The 19,737-nt window shown below is 38.8% G+C and overlaps 4 protein-coding genes across 7 annotated transcripts; 3 read left to right on the forward strand and 1 right to left on the reverse strand.

Annotated features, from left to right (window-relative positions):
- LOC18785956 (ultraviolet-B receptor UVR8) lies at positions 1,742 to 6,970 on the forward strand. Of its 3 annotated transcripts, none has more exons than XM_020558664.1 (11): positions 1,742 to 2,110; positions 2,781 to 2,854; positions 2,955 to 3,039; positions 3,309 to 3,440; positions 3,526 to 3,762; positions 3,917 to 4,162; positions 4,597 to 4,640; positions 5,201 to 5,383; positions 5,715 to 5,805; positions 6,330 to 6,373; positions 6,502 to 6,970. In XM_020558664.1, the coding sequence occupies exons 1-11, from the start codon at positions 1,909 to 1,911 to the stop codon at positions 6,619 to 6,621; spliced, it is 1,458 nt and encodes a 485-aa protein (XP_020414253.1). In that variant the 5' UTR covers positions 1,742 to 1,908; the 3' UTR covers positions 6,622 to 6,970. The 3 variants fall into 3 exon arrangements, with proteins under 3 accessions (XP_020414253.1, XP_020414254.1, XP_020414255.1); XM_020558665.1 differs by having other exon boundaries at positions 3,923 to 4,162; XM_020558666.1 differs by lacking the exon at positions 2,781 to 2,854 and having other exon boundaries at positions 1,960 to 2,110.
- LOC18784596 (wall-associated receptor kinase-like 20) lies at positions 7,622 to 10,530 on the forward strand. Its single transcript, XM_020558396.1, has 3 exons — positions 7,622 to 8,616; positions 8,745 to 8,783; positions 9,080 to 10,530. Exons 1-3 carry the CDS (start codon positions 7,833 to 7,835, stop codon positions 10,144 to 10,146), a joined length of 1,890 nt encoding a protein of 629 aa, XP_020413985.1. The 5' UTR covers positions 7,622 to 7,832; the 3' UTR covers positions 10,147 to 10,530.
- Positions 13,102 to 15,970, forward strand: LOC18787086 (mannose-1-phosphate guanylyltransferase 1). Of its 2 annotated transcripts, none has more exons than XM_020557072.1 (5): positions 13,102 to 13,411; positions 14,125 to 14,310; positions 14,461 to 14,523; positions 14,624 to 14,863; positions 14,967 to 15,970. In XM_020557072.1, exons 2-5 carry the CDS (start codon positions 14,200 to 14,202, stop codon positions 15,636 to 15,638), a joined length of 1,086 nt encoding a protein of 361 aa, XP_020412661.1. In that variant the 5' UTR covers positions 13,102 to 13,411; positions 14,125 to 14,199; the 3' UTR covers positions 15,639 to 15,970. The 2 variants fall into 2 exon arrangements, with proteins under 2 accessions (XP_020412661.1, XP_007218178.1); XM_007218116.2 differs by having other exon boundaries at positions 14,178 to 14,310.
- Positions 16,651 to 19,579, reverse strand: LOC18784788 (CASP-like protein 5B2). The gene is made up of 3 exons (XM_007218482.2): positions 19,202 to 19,579; positions 17,583 to 17,715; positions 16,651 to 17,044 (listed from the first exon to the last, which is right to left on the reverse strand). Exons 1-3 carry the CDS (start codon positions 19,330 to 19,332, stop codon positions 16,844 to 16,846), a joined length of 465 nt encoding a protein of 154 aa, XP_007218544.1. The 5' UTR covers positions 19,333 to 19,579; the 3' UTR covers positions 16,651 to 16,843.

Consider the following 19,737-nt stretch of genomic DNA (forward strand, 5'->3'; position numbering starts at 1 on the left):
ATAGGAGTTCTTATTTCTGTTGGCAACCTAATAATTCCTTTCCAGGCACTGGTCTAAATGTGGGGGGCCAACTGGATGGATTTGGAGTGGCAAATGTTACCATTTCTGTTTCGTGAGGCCCAAATATAGTGTGATTGTGCCGTACACAGACCAAATGAGTGGTCTTTTGGATCCGTACCCGATCCACCACTAAATATTCAGTGGTTTGCGATCTATCCAACGCTCTCTTCAGGTGGTTCAGGCGCCTATTGTTTTGGGCTGGGCCACTTGTAAGTGTCAAATCAATTAGACTTTGGTCAATGACACGTCCAAACAAAACAACACAACAATATCAGTGGTTGCAAAGTTAGTTATGTGGTGGAGTTTATACTCGCGACCTTATTATTGAATTTGAATTGCATTGCATGATTGGGAAAATAAGGTTTTCTGGAATTACAAGTCATGTAGAAACGAGAAAACTTGGGAGAATTAGATGGTATCAATGCCACCTTTTATTTTCCTCATATTAGTCATATGACTCCAATATTGGGAAACTTGAGAATTATTCTTAAAAAGCATAACTCTTTTATATTATGTTTATGATCATCTTAATCCAGTCTTGTTGTGTGGTGAAACTTGACTATGACATCAATTGTTAAGAATTTATGAATAGATTACGTGATGTCTATGAATATATATCATACTCTCTTAAGCAGGCCACGACTACATAATCATGATGTTACTAATTTTAGTTGAAGCAACTGAACTGATCAATACTTATATACCTTTTTGGTGGAAAAAAATTACCATTATATAATGTGTATGAAAACCGTTTAACTAATTTGATTCGTGTATTAATATCTTTGTGAAAGACCGCGACATAAGGGTTTGAAAGTTTAAAGTTTCAACTTGTTGGTTGTCATGCATCCTTAGACTTTGCCAAACATAGAAAAAAAAGAGTAGAGAGAGAGATACATATAGCCGTGAGAGTGAGACATTGGAAATTTTATATTCCAAAAATTTTCAACTGAAAAATATGGACCTATCATGACCAAGTTGTCGGCATCCTTTGAAAATGCCATTTAAAGGCAAAAATATCGAAAGGAAAGGGAAAGAAAATTAATAGTACACCACATATAATTATCCTAAACTATTAGAACTAGACAGTCCTGATCTCTTGGACTACAGGGGTTCAAGAGATTTGTGGTCACTCACCGTTGTATGTAAATTCAACGTTTCACTCACTCTTGCACTCCTTTTGAAAAACTTTTTTGAACTATTGGATTAATATCCAACGGTGGGTGACCACAATCTCTTGAACTCTTGTGGTCTAAGAGATCAGAACTGTAGAACTAGATATAATTATTTTTATTTGATTTGAGAAGAGAGGCGAAGATATTTTATCATTATATTAATTCAGAGAAAGAATATTAAAAAAACCCACCAACAGTCGACGTGAAAGGTCCCAATCAAAGATGCGGACGCGTGGCAGGACATAATGATTGGAGCTCGCATCAGATGCCAACACGTGGTGTGATAATGAGAAGGCCACGCCAGCTCCTAGGCATTGCCTATGGAGTTTGGAGAGGCTTACCGACCTTCCAGAAACTTCCGGGAACTACTGGCTGGCAATGGCCGAAGCATCTAGGGGTCCAAAACGAGCCACGTGTCCACATAACCATGCGGCATCCGACGTGGCGTCCCCATTTTCCTGAAAATGATACGGCCCCATTTGCAATTAGGGCACTTTCGAAAACACACTTTAAAAGTCCACACACCGAGCTTGAAAAACTCTCAACATTTCTCTCTCCAAACAGAAACAGCAAGAAAATCACAAAGAAAACCCCGAAAAGGAAACTAAAAAACATATAAAAAAGGTTCTCACTTTGCTTTCTTTTTCCCTTGTTTGCTTTTCAAACTATACCAGCGATGAATGGGGAGAAAAATTTCGAAGAAGAAGTGAAAATGGAAGAGGAGAAAGAGAAGGTGGTGTTCATGTGGGGCTATCTTCCTGGAGCTCTACCGCAAAGGTCGCCTCTTTTGTCGCCGACCATCGTGCGGACGCCCGGCGCCGAGTACACGTATAAGGATGTGTGTGGAGGCGGTTGCGGCTTCGCCATGGCGCTTTCTGGTGCTTTCTTCTTTCTCTTTATCAGTCTGATTTTAGCTGAAAAATCTTAATTTTTGAGTTTCGAAGGTCGTAGCTGGTTTAGGGTATTGGAGTTGGTAATGTTGCTGATTGAGTTGGTGTGTGGGAAAATTTGACCACGGGTGACCTTCTTTGACTGACTAACTACATTTATCCTCTGTTTGGTTGCTGAGAAAATGTGGGAAAATAAATGGAAGTAGAGCCAGAAATTTTTTGTTTCGTAGTAATTTGATTGCTTAGTTAAGTTAGTTATTTGGGTATATTTATTTTTTCTGTTGTTTTGTCAGTGTTTTAAAAATTGACTGCTTTATTTGTTTCCGTATCTTTTTTCATTTTTCCACATTTCAAGTTGGGGAAGAAATTTTTGTTTTGTTTTGTTTTGTTTTGTTTTCCTTCATGGTTTCAGCGTTCTGTCATTTCCTTCTCAAAATCAAAATTAACTTACTCCATTTGTCATTTGGTTTGGAGGAAAGTTTTTTGCATTTGGACTGTCAACTTCAATTTCAGCCGCTTGATACATTTTATTATTTTTCTTCCCAATATGGCTGTTTTAGTTTTACCATATATGTTTGTATATGTTTTCCTTTAAAGGTTCTTTTGCGAAGTACGTTTCGTTTTGCTCATGATTCTTCATTGTTATACTTTCACCTAGAGTCTGGAAAGATTATTACATGGGGTTCAACAGATGATCTAGGTCAAAGCTATGTGACATCTGGGAAGCATGGGGTAATGGAGCGCTTCACAATACTTAGTTCATTCATTGTCATTGAGTTCTTTTGCTTCTTGGTGGAACTAACCAGCGTTCTTTTAAATTTCACTTGTTAAGGAAAATCCGGAGCCTTTTCCTCTTCCAACTGATGCTTCTATAGGAAAAGCTGCCGCAGGTTGGGCTCATTGTGTTGCAGTCACAGGTAAATTGATTTCCTAGCTCCATTTTGATCAACTAGTGAGTAATGGTTTAGAAGCAGACCACACCATCCAGCTTGGTAACTCCCCCGCTCCCCCTATTTCGTCTTCTGACAAGTTAGTTCTTTAAAAGACGCCAAGGGGCTGCGAATTAAGCACACAAGAATAGACCACCTGATTCAATTATGGAAGCGATTTCAATTTATCTATTTTTCATCATTATTAAGCTATTATGCGTACTGGATCCATTCAAGAAATTTTAGTTTCGATGCAGATATTGGAGGAGTTTACACATGGGGATGGAAAGAGTGTGTTCCGTCTGGAAAGTTTCTTGGAGAGCAACCTATGGGGGCAAACGTTGAAAAGGATGCAATTGAAAGGCAGAGTTCTTATTTGAACGAGCAAGGTAATTTAATTTTGGCCTCTTTGTCATGACAATAGCAAAAGATTTTTTTTCATCCATTACTGACTTATGTACGGTTATGATATAGTTAGCCCTCGCTCTCAAGGCTCACAATCCACTGGCGGGGCATTTTCTGTTGGTGATCCTCGAGGATCTGGAGAAGAAAGTACAAAGCGACGAAGATTATCTTCGGCAAAGCAAGCGGCTGAAAGTTCATCATCTGGTGATGAACCTCTCTCAGCATTGCCATGCCTTGTGACATTGAACCCAGGAGTTAGAATAGCTACAGTTGCTGCTGGAGGGCGCCATACTCTGGCATTATCAGGTACTTTTACCCTGCTTTGATCTATCCTTGTATATGATGCATAGTCTCTTTGCATTGTTGTCATGGAATAAGGTGTGGAATGCATTATCAAGTTAGAAATATAGGAGATCTATTATTTAAAGCAATGTATATGATGTGTCCTGATTTCCAAAAGTTTCAGATATAGGACAAGTGTGGGGATGGGGCTATGGAGGTGAAGGGCAGCTTGGTCTGGGCTCCCGGATACGTATGGTGTCCTCTCCTCATCCTGTACCTTGCATTGAGCCCTCTTCTTATGGAAAAGATAGATCTGCAGCACTGCCTCGAGGAACCATGGGTTCAGAGGGACTCGGTCTTCGAGTTCCTGGTAATTATGTGAAAGGGATCGCATGTGGAGGGCGACATAGTGCAGTAATCACAGGTAATAATCTTAAGTTCTTTCTCCAATCATGTTTATACAAGGGAATCGAAGCTGGATAATACTTCTATGTTACTGACAAGGTCTGTAATTAGTCTCAAATACTCAATAGGTATTTTTACCTTTAATATGTCAGATGTAAGAAGTAACAGACTAACGGAAGGAAGAATAAACCACAATTGTTGCTAAACTAAGTTGACTATACTTGGTAGACATAGCGCAGGAGGATTATCAGTCATTGGAATTATGGAAGCCGTTTTTGAGACTGCATAGTTATAGACTGTATGAGTTGGGAGTTAGAATTGATTTATGATAGGATCAGCATTACTTATGGTTGGTGTAACATGTAGTACGACTGAGGTGTTAAATGGTTGCATGCCTAGATTGTGGCCTTTTAGCTGTCTTTACAATTTTTTTGGTGATTTATTACATTCCAGATGCTGGAGCAGTACTTACTTTTGGTTGGGGGCTGTATGGACAGGTGAGTTTTCTTCATTACTGAACTATTTCGCTCAGAATGCCTCCTTGCCTTATGCTTTCTCTTCTTCTTGAAACTATTATCGTGGAAATATTTTATCTTACTGGGAACAGCATTGATGTGGATTAGTTGTATTTCATCCTTCTGCCCAACTGATTTCTGGATAGTGAAAAGTCATTGATCATAATGCATTTGGTTTATTGATCTTAAAACTGTTAATTATAAGCACCATTGTATAAAACCATTCACTATAGTGCCTAAACAAGATGTAACTGGTCTACTAATTCAGCTGGAATGTCTAAATTTTTAATCCATGTATCCATCCATCACCAACACCGGCTGGAGTTCCCTAAATATTAACCATTCTATGGTATCAATATGTAGGTAATGTAGGAATGGTGGAGAAAAAGCACTGTAGGTGCTCAAGATGAGGTTCACTCGAAAGGGATTAATCTATTCTGTTCCTTCTCAATATTACCTATGTCGCACTGTTGCTGCACAGTTTGGCGAGTAAAAAATTAAGGTGTAAAACTAATTTCCTTGTCATTTTTGTTTTGGTCAAGTGTGGGCAAGGAAGTACAGATGATGAATTAAGCCCGGCTTGTGTATCTTCACTACTGGGTATCCGGATAGAGGGTGTTGCTGCAGGACTGTGGCACACTGTCTGCATTTCAGCTGATGGTGATGTTTATGCATTTGGCGGGAATCAGTTTGGACAGCTGGGAACTGGAGCTGATCAAGCTGAGGTAAATTTAAGTTTACTATCTTCTCATTAATTGAGAGGACGTAAGGTTACTAGAATGTGAGATGATTTTCTTGATTCATAGATTAGCCATTCAGGCAAATACCAAACGAGATGGTAACTTAATTTTGTGCTTCCTTTACCATGAAATGGTGATTGTATATTGGTAGGGTAACATAATTAGATTAGTTAATCATGTTGATGTGGCTACTTTTTGTAATACTTTCAAATCATCTTTACCAATATTCATTGGCTGCATTATAGCTTTCATGTTGGCAAATTGTCTTTGTTATTAGAGAAATTGTCCAATTGAACTTTCTTGAATTGTAAACCAGACTATACCAAGACTTTTGGATGCTCCAAGTCTGGAAAATACAAATGCAAAGATTGTTTCCTGTGGAGCACGTCATAGTACCATAATCACAGGTATGTTACCTTCCACTTTGACAAGCTCTTGTACTCTTTTATGATAACTTGATAAGTGACTTTATCTTTCTGTATGCTAAATAAGAAATGGAGTCCAATCTTAATGTGGTTATGAAAATATGATTACCTCCATACGTTTGGTTGTATGTGTGCGTCTCCATCAGCCCAGACAACAGGAAATGAAAGGTTGAGAAAGAAAAACAGAAATTTCGTCCAACTGATAAGAGCCTTACAAGTCCTTGGAAAATTCCAAAGTCTGTATATGGGTTGGGAACACCAACTATAGTGAAAGTTGTGTAGGTATTAACATGAAAATATCGATGTAGGTGGAAATATCAGTAATAGTAATTTGAATTTACAAAACTATCAGTAGGTCTCAACCAAGCATGCATAGAGACATTACAGTGTTGACATCATAATTTCAATATAGAAGATGATTGAAATTTAAACTTATGTGAATTGTCACCTAAAGGGATTCTTACTTATCTGTATTTCATCCTTTCTTATGCTCCTGCTTCATGAAGACGATGATAAAGTTTTCGGCTGGGGATGGAACAAGTACGGTCAGGTATGATTCAGTTGTCATTAATAAATACTTCACGCCATATCATGCTATGAAATGTAATTTGCACTGATGTTTTCATTTCTTGTATTTCCTTACAAGTCTAACACTGGTTTTTGGGTGAAAATGGCCAGCTTGGCTTGGGTGATGTGATCGACCGCAACATTCCGGCTCAAGTCACAATTGATGGATGTGTGCCAAAAAATGTGGCATGTGGCTGGTGGCATACCTTACTACTTGCTGAACCCACTTGAGTTCTTCTAGTCCAGAGGCCATGGTACAGTTTTGTTAGGTAGTGTTCATTGAACAGCTGGTAGCTATTGAGTAACATGTACATACAGTAGTTTGTATATACATATGCATATGTATTATGTATGTATATGCATGTACTGCTCATTCTTTCATGGCAGTGGTTCTTCACGATTGCCCGATCCTGATCTCTGATACGGTTATGATCCATGATTTGTATCAGTCCCAAGATGTACAACATTTTCAATCCATTGTGTATATTCTATTTTATGCAATTGGAAGTAGCTGTGATGTAATCAAACGCCTTGAAATTTGAAATTATGTAATGGTTTCGAAATGTGAGTGAATTGTTCTTCCTTTTGTTTCTTGGTTTTGTTTTAGAAAATGAATGCCACTATTTATTGATCCATATCAGCAATGCAGAAGTACACACTTCTCTGAGCTCATTGGTTAGGGGCGATGCATTATTGTCTTGTGTTTAAGATTTTTTTAATGGCAAGTTGTTGAAATTTGCAGGTTTGCCATTATTCAATTCAAAGTCGTCTTCCATATCCATCCCCCATGCTGCGATGAGCAAAAGAGAAGACTTTCACAGGTCTTCTAGATGAAAGCTCGACCTCACCACGTTGTCATATCTGCATATCACTTTCCCAGATTATTTTCCATTTTAAAAATGTCTTCTTTGTAAGTTTTTTCAAAAACAACTGGCCGCACTTTTTAATCTTTTCTTTCTGATTTCTAGAAATGAGAGATTTTCTTCTCATTGACTCAACGAGTTAAAAATGTAAGAAAAGAGGAAAATGCTAAATGGAGACTATTTTGCTGACACATGTAATATGTGTCAAATTTTGGATTTATGTGTTATAATCACGCTTTTTAAATATAAACGATAACTTAAATTACGCTAATTTATGGGATGAATTCGTACTTGATTGTAAATGTACAATTTAATTATTTCGCTAATTGTCCTAACCCACATCTCCTTTAATTCTTAGGAGTTGCTTAAGCACTCAATTTCATGAGCAGCCAGACAATAAGAAATATAGTCAAACCCAAAATTTAATTCGTCAAAAATGTCAGAAGACGACAGAAAATTTACCCACCAAAACAAAATTCAAAGCTGAGGAATCTTTCCATTTCCTACCAAATTTCCCCTCACTTTACAAAACCCCCTCCATTTCCATCACCTCTCAACCTCTATCCGAGTCTTTCAAAAATGGCCTCTGCGCCCAATCTCCTACTCACCGCCGTGCTCCTGCTAACGTGCGCCTGGTGCGTACTGTGCATCCAGCGCTGCCTAGACTGCGGCAACACCTCCGTGCCCTACCCGCTCAGCACGGCCCCCACGTGCGGCGACCAGTCGTACAAGATCAGGTGTGACGCGGGCTCACTCGTCTTCGACACCCTCAACAACTCCTATCCAATCACCTCCATCTCTCCCTCATCCCAACGACTCGTCGTCCAACCCTCGAGCTTTGTCACCAACACCTGCGTCACATCGGATATAACCCACCAGGGCATCCAGCTCAACGACTCGCTCCCTTTCAACGTCACCAGCAGCAACACCATCCTGTACCTCAACTGTACGGACACTCTGCTCCGATCGCCTTTGAACTGCACGTCGTCGAGCCTCTGCCACTCGTACGTCAACGGAAGCAGTGACAGGGCGGTGGGCCCCTGCGAGGCAGCTCCGCTTTGTTGTACGTTTCGGGCGGGCGGTTCGTCGACCTCGTATATGATTCGGGTCAAGGACTCGGGTTGCAGCGCGTACACGAGTTTTGTGAATTTGGATCCGGTTTTGCCCGTTGACAGGTGGCCCGAACCGGGAGTGGAGATACAGTGGGTGGCGCCTAGGGAACCGGTGTGCGGGACCCAGGCGGATTGTGAGAGCGATGGAGGGAAGTCGACGTGTGGGCCCGACCCAGCAGTCGCTGGGGTGAGGAGGTGCTTCTGTGACTCTGGCCTTGTGTGGGACCCCGTGGCGGGGTTATGTGTTGATGGTGAGTTGCGTGTTGTTGTTTTGTTTATTTCGCGGCTGGTCAATGTTTATCGTTGACTTTTTGACAACTTGAAAGACTATAGTTTTGGCTGACTAAAGATTTGAAACTTTGACTTTTGATCTTGGCAGATAGCGTTGGTTCAGATGACAATATTGCACTCATAGCAGGTATGGATTGGGTTAAATTCCACTCACATTAAAGCAATTGGTTTGTTGATGTAAAATCCTACTAATTGGTCATCAAAATTAAAGTTACTATGAGTTTCAAATTTTATATATTTATTTGATTTCTGGTATGGAAATTGGCATGGATAAAAATTACATTCTAGTTTAATCTGTTTTTGCTTTTTAGATGATAACTCAGAAGAAAAATGGTGACAAATCATAGCCAGAGGTGCATTTTGAATAGTGACTGGAAATCTATATCTCTGGTGTTAAAAAGAAGGAAACTGGAACTTGTGCAGGTTTAACTTCTGGGATTGGTGCATCACTAGTTGCGGCCACCATTGCCATTCTGCTCTACAAGCGCCACAGACGCATCAAGGAAGCTCAAGCTCGCCTTACCAAAGAGCGTGAAGAAATCCTGAATGCCAATGGAGGCAGAGCTGCAAAAGTCTTCACCGGAAAAGAGATCAAAAGGGCAACAAACGGCTTCGCCAGAGACCGCCTCCTAGGCGCCGGTGGCTACGGTGAAGTCTACAAAGGATTTCTTGAAGATGGCACTGTGGTGGCTGTCAAGATTGCCAAGCTTGGAAACACCAAAGGCACTGACCAAGTCCTCAATGAGGTCCGGATTCTGTGCCAAGTTAACCACAAGAGCCTTGTTCACCTACTTGGTTGTTGCGTTGAGCTAGAGCAGCCAATTATGGTCTACGAGTACATTGAGAATGGAACTCTTCTGGAACATTTGCAAGCTCGAAAAGCCGGTGGCTGGAAACATCTGTCTTGGACACAGCGTCTAGAAATTGCTCATGACACTGCCGAGGGTCTTGCCTATCTACATTTCTCAGCAGTTCCTCCAATATATCACCGTGACGTGAAGTCTAGCAATATTCTGCTTGATGAGAAGCTGAATGCCAAGGTTGCCGATTTCGGGTTATCCCGCTTGGCTCAAACCGATTTAAGCCATATATCAACGTGTGCACAAGGAACACTTGGATATCTTGATCCTGAATATTACAGGAACTATCAATTGACAGACAAAAGCGATGTTTATAGCTTTGGAGTTGTGCTGTTGGAGCTTTTGACATCTCAGAAAGCTATAGACTTCACCAGGGAACCGGATGATGTAAACCTGGCAGTTTACACGCAGAGGATGATGGCAGAGGAGAGGTTAATGGATGTGATTGATCCTGTGCTGAAAGAAGGAGCCAAGACTTTGGAGCTGGACACCATGAAGGCATTGGGGTTCCTGGCATTGGGTTGCTTGGAGGAACGCCGACAGAACCGGCCTTCCATGAAAGAAGTTGTTGAGGAGATTGAGTACATTGCAAGCATTGCCACAGCCAAGCCAAAGGCTGTAGAGATCTAGCTTCTTGTTTTGTTTGAGTTTGCAGTAGGGTCTATAAACAAATAAACTTTTGAAACTATGGGATACTTTGGTGGGCTAAATTTGGGTAATTGGGTAATTGGGTTTTGTAGATGGGCTTATGGCCTTGAAGAAATACTTTTATTTTATTTTTTTGGGTTTCTCTTCTTTTGGTGCAAGACCATGAAATCAATTCAGAAAGTTTTTATAGAAAAAGAAAAAAAGAAGAAGCCGATTTGGCGAAATGAGATAGGCATGGGCCCTGGGCTTCCCTTGTGATTTCTTGTCTTCAAATGAAAAAATAAAGAAAAAGGTCCTTTATGATTAAAGGTGTTTGTTTAAAGGTCCTTTATGATTAAAGATGTTTGTTTTTTCTGTCTTTTTAAATTGTGAAAGATGGCATTAGTCATCATGACCGTACCATTTGAGTTTGTAATGAGTTAAATTATCAGCTTGAAAAGATGTCAATTCTCATTCTTTCTATTTTTTTTGGGTCAAAATGTAAATTCTCATTATATGGAGCAGTTAGTTGGTTGCACTCAACTCTTTCAGATCATTACCCATTTTGGTTTCTGGTCAGAGAGGTAGCTGGTCTTAGTTTTGATCCTTCTGATCTGAAGTAGGTAATGAGAGGAAGTGAAGCCTAGAAGGCTTTGATTTGACCAACTTTTTTCTCAAATTTGACCCCATTTTCCCCAAAAATTTAAAAAAAATCTTGTCCCATCTAATTAATTTCTCAATTTTGATTATTCTTCTAATCTCATCTTATTAATATCATACACTTCTTAATTATTCCAACCTTATACTAAAAATGGTAGCTTGTCACCAAAGACGGTTGGTTCAGTTGATAAGATCCTTGCACTATGTGTAGCACAACCAATCTTCGAGTCCCGCAATCAACCATCCTCGTTGGTGTACGATTTGTAATTTCCTACATAATTTCATATCCGTGACAGCTGGAAGTTGAGTGTTACGCGTAAGTCCTTCCGGCTCGAGATTGTAGGCATGCTCTGATGCTAGTGGTGAGAGTAGCCAACCTCCTCCTAAATTTTTTTTGAACAAAAAATATGGTAGCTTGTCTTGTCTATATATTTTGATAGCTAAGAAAGTTGGTAACGATATGAAGTAAAGCCTAAAACTCTTGACCCACGTATACTTTGCCCAGATAAGACCAGATTCACACACACATGGTTTTCTCCTTTTGCCAAAAGATACATCAAGTATACAACAGGAGCCCGCAGACTATATGTGTTGTCCTCACCATTTTAACTAGACATTAATTGTACTTAAAGTGATCATTACACATGTATGCAAGGAGGACATCAAAGGAATTATGACACCTGATTTTTATGGATTATGCTAGCATCAGACATCGAACATGGGCGGGCAAGTGAATTTAGTAAAATCATTAATTATGATCAACGATCAATAATTGTGCTCGCTTCACGTGCTTATATACAACTGACATCAACTCGTGATTTTATACTTAATACAACCTTGTTGACAAAACTTTGAAGCTATAGCTTAGCCTTAATTAGAAGAATAATGGGTTGCCACCGTTTGACCCACAAGCATACCTTCTTTTGACAAACATTGGCAAAGGCCAAATTGTTACTTCAATTGGAGACTTCACATACATGCCCATTTGGTTTGGCTTAATAACACTAAAAAAGGTAAAGGTTGAAACTTTAGGCAGGCCACTGGCCACAAAGCCAATGCTTAGAAGTGGAGCATAACCAAATAATAATGTAGATGACGTGCTATTTTGTTAAAGGGATCCAACACCAAAAGGTCAACCAAAAATACTAACTATTAGGTCATTTGTATGAAGACGGCCAAAAGAAAATTTATTCCTACAATTTTGCATAACCCAACTGGTTTAATCTAATTGCTTGGTTTATTTAACATTAAATCACAAGAATTTAATTTAATTAATTTAATTTTGTTTTAGTTTGAACCATGCTTTGCGGTTCAATTTCTAATTGAGGTTTGTTTTGATGCATATTAATGATTACAATTATTTGAGAGGCAAGCAAAGTTTAAAGGCTGAAATTAGCTGGAATTTGTATTTATTTATTTATTTATATACTTGGCCTTGATTTGGGGTTTACCCACGCACTTTATTTATGTGGACCTTTACATTAAAAGCATTATCCATATGGATCTTATGTGGAATATGCTTTGTTGCCCTGTTGGCAGATCTGGCCTCAACTTGCAACTTCATATAAAATATGGTTTTTTTTCTTCTAAAAATAATAAAATAAATAGTGGATCTGAAATTATATACCCTTTAATATTTTTCAGCTTATTAATATCGCAAAATTTTATTTCTCCAACTTTTAGATGGTTAGTGAAGTTCCACGTCATTACATAAAAAAGGTAACAATTTTGAAAGAAATTCCAATGAGAGAGATTGATTGGAAAAAGAATATGTGTCCTCATTCAAACCCTTGTTTAACTACTTTTGGCAAGTGAATTGTCCTATTTGGAATATATATATTTATTCTTTTATTTGGATGTCTGTAAGTTATTATTATGCAGATAATATTGTAAACAGACAGATAAATATAGAGGGATAGTACAAAAATACATGGTGTTCGCACGATAATAATGTCCGAATGTTCGTATAGAAGAATTTATGTATATATAAAGAGAGAAAAAAAATAGAGAATTTGTTTCAGTGTTGGTTGATTGGGACTCATATCTTCGTCATTCCTGCATGCTGATTGGCCCAGTGTCTGCAACAAATTACTACAGCCAATTATGAAATCACAATTAACAGTTTTCCATTTTGAGCACAAAAAGAAATCACCATTCACGCTACAGCCAATTATTATCTCATTCTAGAATCCATATTTTTCGCCCACAAAAAATAAAACAATTATTATACTTTACAGTACAAATTTATCCACAATATGAAGCAGACGAAAGACGAAATTGCCCCGAAGCTCCACCGGGCAAGCGGACGTGACCCATTTTATCAGAAGGGAAATTTCCAATTAAAATTTTAATTTGAAATCCGCCAGAAAACCACGTTCGTTGATAATAATCCCGCGTATGTATGTATATATATATAAATCCCACGGGAGATTTTCCTTAACCAACAACAACGCCTTTGCACAGCTCAGACCCTGACGGATAAAAACCGTTAGGGTGAACGCCACTCGCCCAAAACTCGCTCTTCACCGCTTTCGACCCGGTTCCCACTCGTCCGAGTCCGAGCTCAACCTCCGGGCTCTGTTCGGGTTTTGATCTGCTGAGATCCGAGGTAATAATTGACTCCTGTTAGCTCTCGTTCTTGAGCGTTGATCAAACCTTTTGACATTTTCTCTGTCGATCTTTTTGTTTGCGGTCAGCTGAATTTGGCAATGTGTATTGGTTGATTGGCTTTGATTGTTTCAACACCTCATTGCTATGATTTCTTTCAATTCACATTGTTAATATTTTTTAGGATTTGTTTGGGAATTTTATTTTTATTTTTGCTTTCAATTCGTTCTCCAAGAGCTACATGGAGTAATTTTAATTTTATATAAAATGTCAGATCTGGTAGAGTTTCTGTGATTTGTATGTTCGGGTTAACATTTTCCTTGCTATGGTCAGCCCCACTTAGTAAAGATTGAACTTTGTTTGGTTTGAGTTGTTTCTGGTTATGTCTTTTCTCCTTTGTTTTGTTTTGTTTTTGGAATTTTCCAATTGAAAATAATTTAACTTGAGAATAGGTGCAAGTTAATTTGGTATGGTATTAGAGTTGCTTGTGAAATCGTGTTGGTATGAAATTTCTGCTTTTTAGTTTTGTCGGTCGCTGAAATTTAGAGCTATTTGGTTTTACCAATGTGGGGAGCCAGAAAAGCAAATCCTGTTGGTGATTAAATGGGTCAATTCCCTTCAGTTATGAGTTAAACCATAGTTGTGCATCTTTCTTTTTTTCTGTCACTTTTACATATTTTAGTGGATGCGTAATTATTTGAATCTCGATGTTAGGTTGTATTCTTGTGTTCAAGCTGCCTGTAAAATTCTGAATGTATTGATATCAGGGAAAGCAAAGGGCATATCAAAATGAAGGCACTCATTCTTGTTGGAGGTTTTGGAACACGTTTGCGGCCATTGACACTCAGTGTCCCTAAGCCGCTTGTTGAATTTGCAAACAAACCCATGATCCTGCATCAGGTACAATCATCCATATAGATCTTATAATGTGATTAATCCATGCTCTTATGATTCTTTAGTTTGCGTCCTCCCCTTACCAACCCAAATCCCCACTGCACGCTTCTGTGCATAAAATTGTAAATTGATACATTTTTGTTTTTTGTTTTCCAGATAGAGGCTCTTAAGGCAATTGGTGTTAGCGAAGTGGTTCTGGCGATCAATTACCAACCAGAGGTAACTGAGGCCATTATTTTGTGAAAAGTTCAATTTTATACTCAGAGAGTCATGCCACTGAAGTTTCTTTGACTGCTTATGCACATTATCATTTCTGCAGGTGATGATGACTTTCCTGAAGGAGTTTGAGACAAAGGTTGGCATCAAGATCACATGCTCACAAGAGACTGAGCCCCTTGGTACTGCTGGACCTCTGGCTCTTGCTAGAGACAAACTGATAGATGATTCTGGCGAGCCCTTCTTTGTCCTTAACAGTGATGTTATCAGCGAGTACCCATTTAAGCAAATGATCGAATTCCATAAATCCCATGGAGGAGAAGCTTCCATAATGGTGACCAAGGTAACATGAAGTTGTAATTCTACCTGATACTTTGCACTCATCTTCCTTGGAGGCATTTTTTAGAGCTGGATGTCACTGAAAATATTTTCTTTGTTTCATGTAGGTGGATGAGCCATCGAAATATGGAGTGGTGGTTATGGAAGAATCTACAGGGAAAGTTCAGAAATTTGTAGAGAAACCAAAACTGTTTGTTGGTAACAAAATCAATGCTGGAATATACCTGTTGAACCCCTCAGTTCTTGATCGAATTGAGCTGAGACCAACTTCAATTGAGAAAGAGGTATTCCCAAATATTGCAGCAGAGAATAAGCTCTTCGCAATGGTCCTTCCAGGGTTTTGGATGGACATTGGGCAACCAAGGGATTATATTACAGGCCTGAGACTCTACTTGGACTCATTGAGGAAGAACTCTTCATCTAAGTTGGCCAGAGGCTCCAATGTTGTGGGAAATGTTCTGGTGGATGAGACTGCCAAAATTGGAGAGGGGTGCCTGATTGGACCAGATGTTGCAATTGGTCCGGGTTGCGTTGTTGAGTCAGGAGTTAGGCTATCTCGCTGTACAGTAATGCGTGGAGTCCGGATCAAGAAGCATGCTTGCATTTCCGGCAGTATCATCGGATGGCACTCCACAGTTGGACAATGGGCTCGTGTAGAGAACATGACTATCCTCGGAGAAGATGTTCATGTAAGCGATGAAATTTACAGTAATGGAGGTGTGGTTTTGCCCCACAAAGAAATCAAGTCGAGCATTTTGAAGCCAGAAATTGTAATGTAGGGTGTGTGCTGTTGCTTATGTTCAAATTACACACAACAGAATGCGTCTAGGGAGGATAGTAAGTTTATTTGTTTGATATGTATTTGTTATTATTTTTTCCCTTATCCCTGTTCTTTTACACAGTGCAAAGGTTCTGCTGCTCCTTCCATGTGATGTTCTTGAACTTGAAGTTTTGGGTCAGTCAGTGTCCTCCATGACTAAATTGTTGTGAGAACTTGTGTATGCTTTAGTGTATATAGAAATAAATTGTCAGTCGGCTTCTCTGGATTCTGGCTGTGTATCTTACCAAGGTTGAATTTTTTTAATGAATATATCATTTTTGCATTTTTAAATTAGGGATGGTGGATACTTTTTTTTTATTTATGACAGCGGTGGTGGGCACTTTGCTTCCAGTGTTGGTATCTGAACTGTTATCTGAGAGATGATTCCATGATCCAGTGTCGGCAGCATAGATTATGTGTAAATTATTTTTATTGGCGGCCCCAAAACTTGCAAAACTGAAATCTTTCATAGTTGGAGTCGATCGAACACAAGAACTTTTGGTGCATGAAAAATTAGGTTTGTTCAACTTTAACTGCGGATTCAAAACCTTCTTTAAGGAAAACTAAAATGAATGAATTAATAAGCTATTACATCCTTCTCTAGTGAGAGAATATCGTAGGTCGTATTTCTTAAATCATGGAATGGACCAGAAGACAATGCCATTACTGAGTGACATGAGCAGAAAATTTGGCCATTTGGGAACCAAACAAACGATGTTAGGTTAGGTGTTCTCATTATTATCTTACATTTTATATGTGGCGTGAGCAGTCCAGCCATCCTAATCAATCAAGCCTTTTGAATTGATTATGTATCATTAAAGAACATGGAATTCCTTGGTGAAAAGAACAAGGACAAATTGGGAATTTTAAAACAAAGAAAAAGGAAAAGTATGTGTGGTCTACCATGTGAAATGACACCTTTACTCTGACAATTTCAAGCGAGTAAAATAAAATAAAGTGAAGAAGAGAGCCAATAATGGAGGGTAAATGATTACAATCTTCATACCAACCCACTTTGATTAGAGATATATGGACCCAGAAGACAACAGAAAAAATAGTTGTGAGGTGTTCTCAACAAAACTGATTTGTTTTTAAGTGTAACATAATATTTACAGGGGAAAATTGAAGAATAATGTAGTTTGCTGTGATGGTGTAAGTTGTCACTCATACTGCACCTAGCAACCAAAACATGACAATGGACGAAACAGCAAGGAGGAACCATGAGATAAAAGCGAAAGCAACAGCAATTTGGAACCTGCTGCATGGAAGTTGTGCCGGTGGCCCGCAGTAATTCAAATCTCTCGAATACAGAACTGTCACTCCAGCTGATGAGCATGCAGCGGCCAACGACAGAATAGCTGTCACCTGCAGAAGAATACACATTAAGAAGTTGCTTGGTGTTTTTACCCCCAGCCCTCTGAAGAATCAAAATTCGAAGTAAACAATCTGTCTAGTAGCGCGATAGTTACAAGAATTAAACTCCACTTCTGCCTCTAGAACATAATTTTATCTACAACAATTGGAGAACTATCATTAAACTGTTCGATTGGTGCATGCATACATAAGGGACCAGGTGTTTTGCTTTTGTTTAGTCTGTTTGCAACTTCTAGATAAAACAAGGCAGAATTAAAGCACAATAGAACCTTAAAAAGGGCTCCATATTGGCCGAATGGAAAATTTGGCATTCATGCATCAGACCCCGAGTATTAAGAATCAAAATTATGCTGTGTCAATTTTCATATCAAAACATCCTCACAGTGACATTGATGCTTCTTCCAGATAATTTTAGCAAACATTACGTACTGTAGCAGTGTTAAGAGTAGCAAAGGATCCTCGGAGAAGCTTCATTATTTCCAAAAACAAAAATGCAACAAAAAATGGCTGAATAAGTCCAGAAACTTACCCAATCCCCAACAACAAATAGGCTTACTAAAACAGGATTCTGCAAGCTTCTCTTTGACCTCAAAGCATGCAAATCAAGGCAAGCAAGTCCCAAACTCCAAAGAACTTGAAGCCCCATTGATGCAATTAAATAGCTGGATCCAACAAATGCAGGTAAGAATTATACAACTATCCAACCCAGAAGCAGGTAGACTTGTTGGACCATTTACTGAAAAACTAGGGCAAAAAGAACAATCTTATGCATTATAGGAGCAGCGGCAAATTAATTAGCAGATTATAAGTCCTAAAACAAGCCTGCACCAATGCACATAGTAGTGGAATACATATGCAAAGGCATGTGACTTTCTGCACCATAGTAGTTAGGTTCCCAGTTAATACTCTCCAAGTTCTATGCAGACAAATACATCAAGAAATGAAGTTGGGAAAATATTACTTATCAAAACACATATAGAAACTGAACAAGGAAAGGCTTTATGAACTGAAAATCAAGTGGGATAATCAAGTAAACATACATTATGACATGAAAACTACAACAGAGTTCCCGTGGTCACAATTTATCAAGAAACTTGTTAAACCCCTCTGGAAGTGGGAGACCTGAAACCAATTTTCCAAGGGAAATAACAAGAAAATCATTCCCTACCCAGAAAACAATAGTAATGACTTGTTGGGGATGACAATAAAGAGCCTATCCTCCACCAGGAAGAGATTATTTGGATGACTTTGTAGGGATACTGCAACATAATTCTATTGGGTTCTGGGAACTAAAGAAGGCCGATTGGTGTACTAAATTTAGATTCCCGTGTGGACAGTGAAAGGCATAAGTTTAATAGGAGATTGCCAGGAACCTTATCTTTTCTTTAAAATGTACAGATTAAGCTCAGAGATCAACAGATGGGTACTGACGAATTAAATGAAGGTCAAGATCAACCACAGAAGAACTCCAGAACTACCATTTCAAGCATATATTAGTAAGTGAATGTTAAGGGAAAAATCAACGCTCAGGGCTATAACATGAAATCTGCCTTTACCAATTTAAAACCGAACCTTGGTTGCAAGTTGGAAGTTGCAACCATTAAACACACATTTCAAAAGATACCGAGAGACTTATAAACATAAACAATCCTGCTAACTGCTAGAGGGGTGTATTACAGATGCTGTTTAATCTTAAAGGTGTCCAGTTATGGCCAATATTCCTAGACTCACCAAACAACCCACTCATCTACCTAACCTGATATGGAAAAATTATATAACTTTGTTCTATTTTCATTCTCTTGTTCCCCCGCCTTATTTTCTATGTAGTTGGTGAAACAGAATAAGGGAATCCGCCCGCAATTTTTTTTTTTCTTTCATAAATCCATTCTTTCTAGTATTGGACAATTGTATTTAAGTGAAATTTGCTACAAATTCATTCATCTGAAATCCCTGAGGAAAACCTTAAGCATTTTAACATACCCACGGGAAAGATCCCCATGAGGTTAAGTAAGCACAGAATAAATAACCCTTCCCCCCAAGACCTCTAAAAAAGGACGAGAGATGAAACCCAGAAAAAAAAAAATCCATGGAAATTTTTTGTGAAAATGCACAATAAAAAAGAGCTGATAAGAAGGGCAAATAATATACCAAAATGCAGTGGAGTTGAAGAAGCCATGGGCAGAGACCATCACTCCAATAGAAGCAGCAGCAAAAGAGCACTGCCCAATTCTCAGTGCCAGCCCACTCACCTTCCCTGGACTCCCAAAGACCTCCTTCATCCCTTCCCTCTCTATAACTCTCTCTAGCTCAAAGGACCCTTTCTGAGTTTCTGGGTCCTACAGATGAGCCCTAGCTTTCATAATATTCCACCATTAATGCAACAGATAACATAAAAGCTAAAGAAGTCAACTTTTTCAGAGGAAGGGGCTTAAAATGTGGGATCCTAACAGTTACAGTTCAGATAGAGTTTAAGAAGACAAAGATCTTTGACATGAGAATGCTCTCTTCTCTGATGAAGACTGAGACTGGTTCTTTATATATCTCATGGAATTAATATAAAATAGTTTTGTTGTTTTTCTTTTTCATTTGGGCCTCAACAGGAAAAACAAAAGGAACAATATTTGAGACCAGCCCAATAGGTCAGCAAAGTTCTACAAGGTTTTTTCTTTATAACAACTTGAGCT

This window comes from Prunus persica, chromosome G2 (genome assembly GCF_000346465.2).
Source record: "Prunus persica cultivar Lovell chromosome G2, Prunus_persica_NCBIv2, whole genome shotgun sequence".
Classification (NCBI taxonomy): domain Eukaryota; kingdom Viridiplantae; phylum Streptophyta; class Magnoliopsida; order Rosales; family Rosaceae; genus Prunus; species Prunus persica.

What these genes read in the sequence shown, in the direction of transcription:
- LOC18785956 (XM_020558664.1), top strand. Translation starts at nt 1,909, where the DNA reads ATGAATGGGGAGAAAAATTTCGAAGAAGAAGTGAAAATGGAAGAGGAG. An exon ending in GTTGGGGGCTGTATGGACAG is followed by an intron (nt 4,641 to 5,200) that starts GTGAGTTTTCTT and finishes GTTTTGGTCAAG; the next exon opens with TGTGGGCAAGGAAGTACAGA. An exon ending in TCATAGTACCATAATCACAG is followed by an intron (nt 5,806 to 6,329) that starts GTATGTTACCTT and finishes TGCTTCATGAAG; the next exon opens with ACGATGATAAAGTTTTCGGC.
- LOC18784596 (XM_020558396.1), top strand. Translation starts at nt 7,833, where the DNA reads ATGGCCTCTGCGCCCAATCTCCTACTCACCGCCGTGCTCCTGCTAACG. An exon ending in GGCGGGGTTATGTGTTGATG is followed by an intron (nt 8,617 to 8,744) that starts GTGAGTTGCGTG and finishes TGATCTTGGCAG; the next exon opens with ATAGCGTTGGTTCAGATGAC. An exon ending in CAATATTGCACTCATAGCAG is followed by an intron (nt 8,784 to 9,079) that starts GTATGGATTGGG and finishes GAACTTGTGCAG; the next exon opens with GTTTAACTTCTGGGATTGGT.
- LOC18787086 (XM_020557072.1), top strand. Translation starts at nt 14,200, where the DNA reads ATGAAGGCACTCATTCTTGTTGGAGGTTTTGGAACACGTTTGCGGCCA. An exon ending in AACCCATGATCCTGCATCAG is followed by an intron (nt 14,311 to 14,460) that starts GTACAATCATCC and finishes TTTGTTTTCCAG; the next exon opens with ATAGAGGCTCTTAAGGCAAT. An exon ending in CGATCAATTACCAACCAGAG is followed by an intron (nt 14,524 to 14,623) that starts GTAACTGAGGCC and finishes TCATTTCTGCAG; the next exon opens with GTGATGATGACTTTCCTGAA.
- LOC18784788 (XM_007218482.2), bottom strand. Translation starts at nt 19,332, where the DNA reads ATGAAGGAGGTCTTTGGGAGTCCAGGGAAGGTGAGTGGGCTGGCACTG. An exon ending in TTCAACTCCACTGCATTTTG is followed by an intron (nt 17,716 to 19,201) that starts GTATATTATTTG and finishes TGTTGGATCCAG; the next exon opens with CTATTTAATTGCATCAATGG. An exon ending in TATTTGTTGTTGGGGATTGG is followed by an intron (nt 17,045 to 17,582) that starts GTAAGTTTCTGG and finishes ATTCTTCTGCAG; the next exon opens with GTGACAGCTATTCTGTCGTT.